The sequence below is a fragment of the Psittacula echo genome (genome assembly GCF_963264785.1).
Source record: "Psittacula echo genome assembly, chromosome: 22".
NCBI classification, from domain to species: domain Eukaryota; kingdom Metazoa; phylum Chordata; class Aves; order Psittaciformes; family Psittacidae; genus Psittacula; species Psittacula echo.
Window position 1 is genome coordinate 1719807 of NC_137758.1, and position 11509 is coordinate 1731315.

Here is an 11509-nt window from a genome sequence, read left to right on the forward strand (position 1 = left end):
GAGCCGGGGCACAAACAGCTTCAGATTCAATCACAGAACAGAAACCAGATGAAAAGAACCTCACTAAAGAGCAATCACCCTCCAAAGGCTTTACCTGGGCTCTGCTCGGCTGCTCACTGTACCCTTCAGCTCCTTAATTCATGACTTTATGCTCCAATGCATCCATCCAGGACCGGCACTTATCTTCTGTGGAGCTTAAAAACCCTCCCACATGCCTGCTATTGCCATCAGACTTCAAAGCAACTCCAAACTCAGCACAGAAAGGGCATTGTGTGAGCCAAAGGAGGATGTCCCCCACAGCTCCAGCCCTTCCTATTCAACACTGATGTTCTCAAAAGCCTGCTCAGCTGCCCTCAAGGCTCAGGCCATGTTTTCTTGGTTTCTATAATGATCCAGGCTGGGACCTCACAGATACATGTTCTGGCAGGGGGGTGAATACTCAGTGTGGAGAATTAATCTAAATCCAGAGCAAGTAACTTAAATGCATACTCACAGGAATGAGCTTAGTGAGAACCTCTGCTTTAAAATCACCCCTTGCAACAGGATACAACCGCAGGAGCCTCAATCAACAGCTTCATCTCAGAGAATCATGGAATGGTTTGGGTTGGAAAGGACCTTAAGATCACCCAGTTCCAACCCCCTGCCATGGGAAGAGGCATCTCACATTAGACCATGTCCAACCTGGCCTTGAACACTGCCAGGGATGGAGCATTTACCGTGTCTCTGGGGGACCCATTCCAGTGTGTCACCACCCTCACAGGGAAGAACTTCTTTATGTCCAACCTGAACTTCCCCTGTTTCAGTCTGAACCCATCACCCCTTGTCCTGTTGCTACAGTCCCTGATGAAGAGCCCCTCTCCAGCATCCTTGTAGCCCCCTTCAGACACTGGAAGCTGCTCTGAGGTCTCCACGCAGTTTCTCTTCTCCAGGCTGAACAGCCCCAATGTTCTCAGCCTGTCTCCACATGGGAGGTGCTCCAGCTCCTGAGCATCCTCATGGCCTCCTCTGGACTTGCTCCAACATCTCCATGTCCTTATGTGGGGAACACCAGAACTGCACACAATGCTGCAAGTGGGGACTCACAAGAGTGTCCTCTGGAGTTGCTGGGCAGTGGTGGGAATGAGGAACCCAGCAGTCCCTGACCTTCTGCACAAGGTGGGAACGCCACCATGCATCTCCAGCAAGCTTTCAGAGGCTACCAGGACATGCAGATGTTTTCCTCCTGCCCTAGGTGAGGTTCAGTGGCCATGCTAAGGAGAGGGCATGCAGGAGAAGAGAGTGACTTACGCAGGCTGTGCAGAGCAGGGAGCTCCAGCGGAGGTGGCCCTGAGGCTGCCGCCAGCGGTCCCACACGGGGGGGCAGCAGCAGCCACTGTGGGTGCCCCCTTCTGCTGCTTCACTTCAGGAGCAGTGGTTAAAGACAGGGGAGAAAACAAAGAAAGTAAAAAAGGGGAGGGAAGAGAGGAAGCAGGAACGAGGGAATGAGGGGAAGCAAACAGGAGGGATGGGAGGTTTCAACAGGAAGAGAAAAGGACAAAAATGGGGCAGATGGGGAATCCAAAGGCACTTTAGGATTTACCTCTTTGGGGTCTCCCTGCAGTCTGCTGCAAAGTGCTTGGTGGAGGAAGGAGGAATTTTGAAGGCAGGGCAAAAGAAACCAAACCTGGCTATACCCCACACCTCCCTGCACTTGGTGTCCAAAGTTTCACACCCTTGGAGCGAGGGGAATATGAAGAACCTGTTTTCATGGTGCTGATCTTCATGCTATGGACAACTGCAACGCAACCCCTCGAAGGGAGGAAAATGAGGATTTTAGCACATCTCGGAGCTGCAGATGTGACTTGGTTGCAGAATGTACAGAGCTGGAACTAACCTGCACCACTTTCCCTAACAATATGCAGGACACAGAGGAACGCAAGACATCCCTTTTGATACACCAACCCCAGCTCGTTTCTCCCATCTTACCCACTCCCCACTTTTTAAACCTGCATAATGCTTGTTGTGAGAAGGGGATGCCTAAGGAAGGAGATGCCAAACTCTCTTATCAACTCCATTTCAGACAAATGTCCAGAGAAGACATAGCCTGGAGACAAGAGGCCCATGTGGAAAGCCTTTGCACACAGGCAGGTGTTTCTCTCCCATGTGCTGAACGGACTGGTCTGGCTACGAGAGGCTGGCCAGGCTGTCCTCACAGCACCCTGGAGCTGATCCCTACCTGTTTCTCATGGTGGTACAGTGATGCCAGTGTGTACGGCAGGATCTGGAGTGCAGAGAAGGTGAAGCCTGTCAGAGCAGCCGAGATGGTGACAACGGTGACACTGTGGGAGAGGCACATGACGATGGCAGCCCCGGGGAAGAACACCACGCTGCTCAGGTACACCGCGCGCGCCCCGAAGCGCGTCACCATCCGGTCCATGATTGTCGAGAAGAAGATGGATGTGATGCACTGCAGGAAGAGGCCCAAACTGCCCATGCGGACCCCTGCAGGGAAGCAGAGGTGGTGAGACTGCACCCAGGCTTCACCCAACACATCCCAGGCTTGCAGCAGCCCCGCTGCAGCTCCCACCCTCCACCAGCAGCAAGCATTTCCCACACATGCTCCTGGGCACCCCAGTTGAACCAAAAGGACAACGGGAGATAGGAATCCAAATGGCATCCCTGTCTTTGGAAGCTGTTTGCACCTTCCCACTCTTAGGCCAGCATCTGTCACCTGCTCATGAACCAGGATCTGTTGTTATCTGATGCCAAAACCAGCAACAGAATGAAAGGAACAAGGAATTGTGCCTAAGCCAAGGTAAAGCATACAACATGCACTGAATGACTGCGGTATCCGGTAGCAATCCGGACCTTACCCTTTGCAAAGCTCTATCAGATTTCAGGGAATTAAAACCATTAACTCTTTGGAGCAGGGATCATTACTCAACATATGTTTCTGTGACAGCCAGCACAATGGAGCCCTGACCTGCTGGGAGCTATACAGTGCAAGTGTTAAATAATAATTAAGCTCCCTCTAAGTTAAACAGACACTCAGCACAAAGAGGCAGTGTACTGCAGAGCTCACAGAGGCAGCGAGTGGAAAAATCAGAGGGCAAGATGTACAGCTGGAGGAGGAGGAGGGCCAGGAAGGTGCCGCCAAGAATAAAAGACTTAGATCCGGGAGAGGAGAAGGGCCAGGAGCCAGTCAAGGTTCTGGCAGCACACAGCAGCCAACACGGGACAGCAGGCAACAGGAGCAAGCAGGTAGCGTGCTGCAGTGAGAGTATTCCACGATGTGGACGTGGCAGCTACATACTCCAGTGGTGAGCACTATCAGAAAGCACTGCAGAAAGGGGTGAGAACTGGGGAAGCTGCCTGAGGGCTCCCCAAACACAGATGTGAGATGGGAAGCTCACAGTAGAACAACTGCAATGTTGTTGTGCATTACCAGCAGAGCTGAGCCCATTCCAGCTCCCACTGACTGCTCCTGTCCCAGGGAACAGATGCTGCAGCCTCAGAGCAGCTGCTTCACTTCTCACCTTCATCGTAGTGGCGTCTGGCATCCGTGCCTGGCTTGGCCCTGGGGACACCATGGTACAGCCCTTCCCCAACAAAATCTGTGTAGAACAGCATGAAAGTCATGAGTGCCATCCAGCTGCAGAGCTCGGCCACAAACAGGCGCCGGATGACCTTGGGGATGCGGCAGTAGAGGCTGTGAAGCCGTGGCACCAGCGTGCAGAGGTTCCTCAGTGCCTGCATCATGTGCCTGGCCTGCAGGAGACACGAGCCCCTGGAGATGGGGCAAGAGCAGCAGGCAGGGGGTGAGGGTTTAGGGAGAGCATCCTTCAGTGCCGGGCCATCCAGAGCATCTGCCTGGGTGGCTGCCTCCTCTGTCACAAAGAGCGTGGCCAGCACACAGCCAAGGAAAATGATGGCAAGGAGGCTGAAGAGGCAGGTCTCCTGCCCTCCCAGGTACGGGGCCAGAAAGCTGCCACCCCAGTCTATGGCTGGAAGCAGGTAGCCAATGCAGCCCCCCAGGCTGATCATGAATGCATACATGGAGAAGGCCTGACGGCAGTTGTCTGGCTCCTGGAAGAGGTCTGAGAGCAGAGCCTCCAGCGGAGTGAAGCAGACCTGGCCACAGAAGTCCAGTAAGCCGATGCCCAGGATGAGGAAGGCAATCTCCAGAGGACGAGGTTTGAGGGCGAACAGGCTGGCCAGGCTGCTGGCATGTGGGATAATGAAGAGGCTGAGCAGGACTCCGAGGCAAAGCATCCAGATGAAAGGTCTCCTCCGGCCATAGCTGCTGTGCCAGTGGTCACTGGCGGATCCTATCAGTGGGACAAAAACCAAGCCAAGGACAGGTCCTATCCCTGGAAAAGAGAAAGAGGTGGTGTTAACGTCTGGAGCACACTGCTCTGTATGCACTGCAAAGAAATAGCCCGGGGTGTTTCAGGAACTCAGCATGCTTCACTGGGACACAGCCCCCTCCTCCAGAAACAGGCTGCCCTTGATGTGACCGTAGAGACACCCCTCAAAGACAAGCCCCCATGCCCTTATTTGCCCTCCAGACTCCAAGGGAAAACAAGCACTTCAAAGGTGAGAGAAAAGCTGCCTACCCAAAACCATGGTCATGAACTTCTCCTCCACTCCCACTTCCAGCAGCAGCGGAGGCACATAGGTTATCCCTGCAGCCAGGCAGACCTCCAGGCCGAATGTCAGGGAGTTGACCAGCAGAAGCTGGGTCTTGCTGTTGTGGAAGAGCATGCTGGCCCCGGCTGCCTGCCCTGTGCTGGCCCCGGCTGCCTGCCCCGTGCTGGCTCACAGCCCTAGTGCCAGCGAGCTGCTGTGCTCTGGCTGCAGCACAGCCATGGATGCCCCACAGGCCAGGTCTGGAGCTTCCCTGCCTGCTCTGCTGCACAGATGCTGCCTCCCATCTTTAGCAAGGGGGAATGAAGTGTCTTTTGCTCTTCCTCTTTGTGCAAGATGTGGCCCCAGCGATGCTGAGTCCAGGCGTGGGCAGGCACGGATCCCACTCCAGGCTTCCCCTTCTGCTCATATGCTGTGGTCTGTAAGGAGAGAGAGCTTGTTAGACACAGCGGGGTCCAGGGCAGCGGAAAGGGCTAAAACCAGGCACCGCACAGACACGTCATCGCTGAAAGGGACGGTCACACAGGAGGGTGATGAGAGGACATCTGTGAGAGCAGCAGGATTAAGAGACACAACCACATCGGTGCCGGGTTCCTCTCCAAGGGCTTGTGACAAGTGTCAGGCATGGTTTGGGGAAATGCAACTCTGCCCTTGGGCTAAGGGAGGTCTGATGTCCAGCCTCATCTCAGAGACGGGCAGTTGTAGCAGACAAACAAAGGACTCAAGGTCCCCTCTCCCAGTGAAATCAATTAGAAACCCCTTCAAGGCTCAGGGCTGCAGTCACACAGGGTCATCCCCAGAGACCCACCCCCCTGCCTAATGACAGGGCACCATTGGCACTGCTCCGCGAGCTCCCAGGGGAGCAGTTTCACCCAAATCCCATCTCCGGCCCAAGACAGGGCACAGGGAACAGATGGTGCCTCCATGGAGTTTCACAAACAAACCTGACCCATTTAGCCTCATCTAACAGTGAACAGCAATTACCTTACTCATTAGGCTGAGTCATTTACTCGCCCTGTAACACGCTCCCTCTTTCCAGCCTTCTGCAGAGGGGAGAGGCCACCAGAGCAGGACAGGGGCTAAGCAGCTAAGGCAAGAGTAAGCAGATGCCTCTTTGTAACCTGTTAGGACCCTGCCATGATGTCAGTTACCAGCATCTAGTCCACCCAAGTGCTGTCTTGCTCAAAGCACCTACTGGTCCATGGTTATGCTAGGGAAGGTAGAGTGGGTTAGCAAGACATGAAGCTCCTTCACAGCCACGGAATCAAGAGTAAACCAAATTGCTGCCTAGTTCCAGGATTGATGTTACCACTTTGCACAGAAGCTTCAGCCTCCTGTGCCTCCACCGTGCTTTGGGTCCTGTGGATGGAGGAGGCTGAATGCAGATGAAAAAGAGGTGAGAATCCAGTTGTGCAGCCTGGTGCCCCTCCAACGTCTTTGCCTTCATTACAGGGGAGAGAAATGGGAACAGGGAACATCCCCAACACTCCCCTTCCTCCTCAGCAGCAGCTGAACCAGCAGTGCTGGACCACAGCTGTGCCACAGCTACACTGGGCAGAGAGAAAACCCCATGTGAACACCAAATGTGGTGCCAGTGAGTGTTCCCTAACCTCACAGATGCATTTGATGCCATCACTGCACAAGAGAGCAGACAGGTACAGCTGGGACAGCTTCTGCAGTCTCCCTTTTCCTTCCCCTCTTCAAATAAGCCCCATGGAGATGAGTGGGTGAGGATGTGCGGTGATGAGGTTCCTACAGAGGTGCAAGCATCACTCCCTGCCTCTTGCTGCTGCGGAGGGGAGGCACCTCCTGAGCTCAGGAGCTGATGGGCTGCCAATGACACGCAAAAAGGACTGATTATTTTCCTTCCTATCTCTCAGGTCCACCCCTCCCAACACTGAGACCCCAACTGGCACAACAGATACCTCCTTTTAACAAGTGTGAACATTCAAATGACTTGCCCAAGGTCAAACAGCAAGGGAAGGCAGGCGGGAACAGCAACAGTTTTCCTTTCATCACTAGACATGGCTTCAAAGGCGCGCTCGGAGGCCCCAGACATGCTCAGCCTTACTTCAGATGCACTCTATCTGCAAGGGCTGGGGGCAGCAACCACCGTCCTCAGATGTGGGCCACACACAGGATGCTCAGCCTTGCTCATGGATGATGGGTCCCCAGCTGGCTGACAGCCCTGGGATAGGAATTCAAGCTGCAGCAGCACAAGCCTTGGTGCTGTTGGCTAAAGGGAGCAGACTCCCAAGCCAGAATGAACCGAGCCATCATCGCTCTAAAACAGACCTGGGAGGGAGGTGTAATGTCCACTGACTGCTGCAGTCCAGGCTCTTGGAGGGCTTAAGGAGGGGGCTTATCCCTCCTTATCCCAAGGTAAACTCCAAACATTCAATAGAAGATGTCTTACACACAGAGAGGATTTCTAACCAGTAGGGAAGACAAGACTCGTCTTTTTCCCTTCCACACCCTCACAGGGCTTTAAGGACTAAAGGAATCCCTATGTATCCAGAAGCAATACTCATGGACAGTCAGAGATGAGAAGCTGCCACCAGCAACCAAACTGCAGCTCCAGGTGAGCCCTTTCCTGTTTAAACTTCATTTGGTGCCAATCCCCATCGATGCCTTGGGTTTCACTTTGTTCACAGCTCACAGGGAGATGCACTGACTCAGCTGGACAGAAACACCAGTGCGGGCCAGGGAGGATGGGGGCAGAGGGATGGGAGAGGAAGCTTTGGGAGGCGCAGCAGAAAGGAAGGCAGAAGCCAGGACTCACCTCCTGCAGGCAGCGCGGTCAGAGGTGATCCCTGGTTCCTCGAGCTGCTCCCCAGGGTCCCGCAGCACTCGGGAGAAGCTACTTAAGCGGTCGGGCGCCGAGGTGGAACCCGCGGCAGGTACACACGGGGTTTGGTTTCAGGGCCCTCCCTGGTGGGGTGTGATCAGCACCGCGGCCACGCCTGCACTGGGCAAACACAGGCACCAGCGCGGCGATGTCGCTGTGCCAGAGCGCGGCACCACCAGCTCCTTGCTGATGGGCTGGGGCCGCACAGACGGGGTTAGGGCATGGACCGGTGTTTGCTGGGTAAAGATGAGACGTTCCCTGCAGCTTTGCCTCTAGGTAACAGCCCCAGCAGCAAGACCAAAGCCTTCGTTCAAACCTCCCCTCTCTTCCAAGACAACTCTGCTGACAGGCTATGGGCTGGTTTGGTTCTGGAGCTCTATAAGCTTTGTTTGGATGGGGAAGGAGTCAGTCACCACGTCCTAGGGCGGTCCTGGTCTAACAGCAGCATTCACACCTCACACACAAGGGAGCTGCCAACAGCCTGCCCAGCTCGGTGGGATTTGGCATCTTGTGATAGGGAGACCCTTTCACAGTCAGACAGATCCAAAAGCTGCAGGACAAGAGGCACTTCTTCCCCCCAGCCTCAGTTTCCCCCAACTTCTACAATAGGGACAATACAGAGCACAATGCCAAGCCCCTTGCCACAGATCCTCCCCAAAAGGGACACAGAGCCCTCCTGTACACAGAGCAGAAGGGAGCCACATGGGGGGCTCCTTCACTGCTGCTCCCCAAGCTGCCGTGCCATGGGGACATCATCTGCTGCTGAGCTGATGACGCCTTCCTCTGCTCTTCCTCTCTCTGTCCCCGAGGAAAGGTAAAGCATCTTTAAACACCGGGGTTTGAAACGTGAAAACCAACCTTTTCCTGTCCTTCCTCTGCAGAGAAACAACAGATCAACGCCGAGAGGCTGGTTCAGCTGGCAGCAGGTAGGAGGCGGGTCCTGGGGCAGGAGCAAAGCAGCAGGATGCAGACAAAGGCAGAGAGAGCAGAACAGAGGAGAGGGCTCTGCTCCCCACCTGCACACAGGAGCCTCTCCAGCAAGGGCAGCCAAAGCAGAAAGCACGGCACCTCCTGCAGCCCTGGCACGTCCTGCTCCTCTGCTCTCGCCCACTGCAGCACTCAGAAGGGCCGGAGGAAGCAGGCAGTGTGCCCCTGCGGAGCACAGCTCGCCCGACAGTGCTGACAGGGAGCAAGAAGCGGTGAAACCAGGGAAAGGCTCTTCCCAGAACCCGTTCCTCTAACGGCAGAGCAGCACCAGGCTGGAGTCACGCATCTCCCCTGCTCACAGCTTGTTCCCTGCTCACATGCTCCAGAAGCAGCTCTGACAAACATCTCCCTGCAGTGCCGAGGCGCAGCCAGGCCCCACATGAGGAACCCCAGGATGTGCACGTGAGAAGAGCAGCAGCGAGTGCACGGACACGCACTGGAGCCAGCACGGAGTGTCCTGGAGATGTCAGCGGGACGGACTCACTCACAGACAGCAGCATCAGCACAAGCTCACCTCCCATTTCCTTTCCGCCGGTGCAGACGTGGCTCTGAGCACCCTCATGAGCAGATCCTGGGGCTCATCTTTCCACATCCCTGCAGAAAGAGGACTATGTGCACTGATGGACATGCACAAGCAGAGGCTGGAAGCAGTGTCCCCTCCTCCCCATCTTTCCAATGTAGGATCTTACAAGTAACCATCTCTAGACAGTGCTTAGATAGAATGAAGATTGAGGGATGTGGCAGAGAAAACCTCATTTATTCCTCAGAGGAATCCATACCCTGATACTCCACAATCCTTCCAGTCTCTCACGTGGATGCAGAAGGGACAAGAGGTGTTACTAAATGTGGTAGCAGCCCCTCTGATTTATGACAGTTGTGCACCTACCCCATGGTTCAAACAACCACAGTAATGATCACACAGCAGAGAACTGGATTCATCAGCTATTTGTGACCTGTCAGTGCTTTGCAATAACCTGAGCCCTGTTTTATATGAGTTAAAAATGACCCCACAAAAGCCTTTTTCTTATCAAAGGAAAAGAAAAAGCCTTGCCTTTTTGGAGAAGCTGGTCCTGGCCAGTGCAGGAGATGGTGGGGATGTGGGGTCTCCAGCCCAGCACTTCCCAGGTGATACAGACCCACAGCACCACAGGCTGGGTGCAGAAGCCTATTCCCCCTCGGGCAGCAGAGGGAAGGGAGGGCCAAGGGTATTGCCAGCCTTTGGCTTTCCATTCATAACCACAACGGTCCATTTCCAACCTTCCAAGGGGCTCTTTCTGAGTGTTATTAATTCCCTGCTCCCTGGAAGCCCTTTGGAAGAAAGGGTGGGAGAGAGCACAAGAGCAAGTGCTTAGGGAAGGGCTGTTCATCCAGTGCCAGATCCTTTCACAGCTATCAGTCCATTCACTGCAGCTGAATGGGAAATACGCCATGGAGAATAGCTCTGGCAGGCCCTGCGGGATGAAATGGAGCCCTCACCTGACCTCTCCTGACCCTCTCCCCTTCCCCCTCCCTTCCCAAATCTCCTTGACCCCATTCCCAGTGTGGGGAGAGCGGAGTGCTCATTAAGCAGGGATGGGAGAAGGGCGATTGAGTCCCTCTGAATTAACTCCGCACTTCCTTTGAGCTCCATTCTATCAGCTCGGCTCAGGGGAAGGGCAGCAGCAGGTGGAAATGCCCTGGATGGGAACAAGGAAGACCCAGTTTGGTTCAAAGGGATGCAGTTGACTTCGGCAGGACCAGGGGTGGGTTCTTTCCTGCCACGCTGCAATGTTTCACGGCAGCACCTTCAATGCCACCATCCTGCTGCCTCAACCTTGGAGGTTGATCAGTCCTCACCATGGTTCTCATCTGCAGAAGCTTTGGGAAGTGTGAGTTCCAGGTTCCTTCAGGTAAAGGTGTAGCTGTGAGGGCAAGTGGCTGTTGAGTGTTTTCTGTAGTTTTTGGATACCTTAGCTCTGGTGTCAGTCTGCTTCACCAGCAGCAAAGAGGGGTCAGTTCTAGCCTCCTGCTCCTCACCTTGTGGGTACAAACAGGAATCTGTCTCTGTCTGTCTTTACTGACAAGGGGGAATGGCTTGAACCTGCCAGAGGGGAGACTGAGATGAGCTCTTAGGCAGAAGCTCTTCCCTGTGAGGGTGCTGAGGCGCTGGCCCAGGGTGCCCAGAGAAGCTGTGGCTGCCCCATCCCTGGCAGTGTTCAAGGCCAGGTTGGACACAGGGGCTTGGAGCAAGCTGCTCCAGTGGAAGGTGTCCCTGCCTGTGGCAGGGGATGGAGCTGGAGGAGCTTTAAGCTCCCTTCAACCCAACCCATTCCATGAGGCTCTGAATGGGGCTGCTCGTGCCTGCCACACGCCGGGACGGTCTCGCAGTGTTTCACCTCCTCAGGACTGGCACAAAATCCCCAAAGCAAACAGAAGCCTCACGCACTCCCGAACACACACAACGCAGCCAAGCAGCAGCACTTGCAGCTTCTGCTCTCAAGGGCCTCACTTCTGGTCACCCTTTCCCGTGCCAGCATGAGGTCTGCTACAAACAACTCCAGACAGGCTTGGCTGCCACTCCAGCAGAGCTCTGTTTGGCTCCTGCATGCCCCAGCCTTTTGGTTTCATTCATGAGAGGAGCCCCTGCTTTGGAGCAGGAGGGGAAGTGAGACACGATCTGGTCCTGCTTTTCACTTGTGCTCATTTGGGCTTGAGCCCATCACTGTGGCATTTGGGCTGGTTCAAGCCTTGAGCCCACCACCCAGCACTTAGGCTGAGCCACCCTCTTCCCCCACCTCCTCTTGTATTAGTTTTAGCAGAAGAATACAAATGTAAATTGAACTGGAAAGGGGGGAAACCCCTAACACCACCACCCCCCCCCAGGTGCCCCCCTCTGCAGCGTGCTCATGGGCACAGATTCCATCCACATGGCCAGGGTCTGTATTCATGGGGCAGTGTGTAACCCCCCCCCCGCTGAGCTGCCTTTTCTCTGCCTGAGCCCAGGGGCTCCTGCACCGAGTCCACTCCAGCTGGCCCACAAAGGGGATTAGGGAGAGCCCGCAGCCTGCA

The 11509-nt window shown here is 54.9% G+C and overlaps 1 protein-coding gene across 22 annotated transcripts in view; it reads right to left on the reverse strand.

The window, feature by feature from the left end:
- LOC308229056 (ETS domain-containing protein Elk-4-like) overlaps window positions 1-11509 on the reverse strand; it is a 52255-nt gene that overhangs the window by 32704 nt on the left and 8042 nt on the right. For 6 of the 22 annotated variants that reach the window (XR_013958346.1, XM_080632834.1, XM_080632844.1 and 3 more), the window contains 4 exons: window positions 6237-9055; window positions 4596-5045; window positions 3516-4349; window positions 2216-2481 (listed from right to left, as the gene is read on the reverse strand). Coding sequence is in view for 21 of the 22 variants with exons in the window: in XM_080632834.1 (XP_080488960.1) it covers window positions 2216-2481; window positions 3516-4349; window positions 4596-4743 (1248 nt within the window). In the remaining variant the exon portion in view is untranslated. Of the gene's footprint in view, window positions 1-1287; window positions 1400-2215; window positions 2482-3515; window positions 4350-4595; window positions 5046-6236; window positions 9056-11509 lie in introns of those variants that run through there. The other 16 variants (XM_080632842.1, XM_080632839.1, XM_080632845.1 and 13 more) reach the window with 13 other exon arrangements.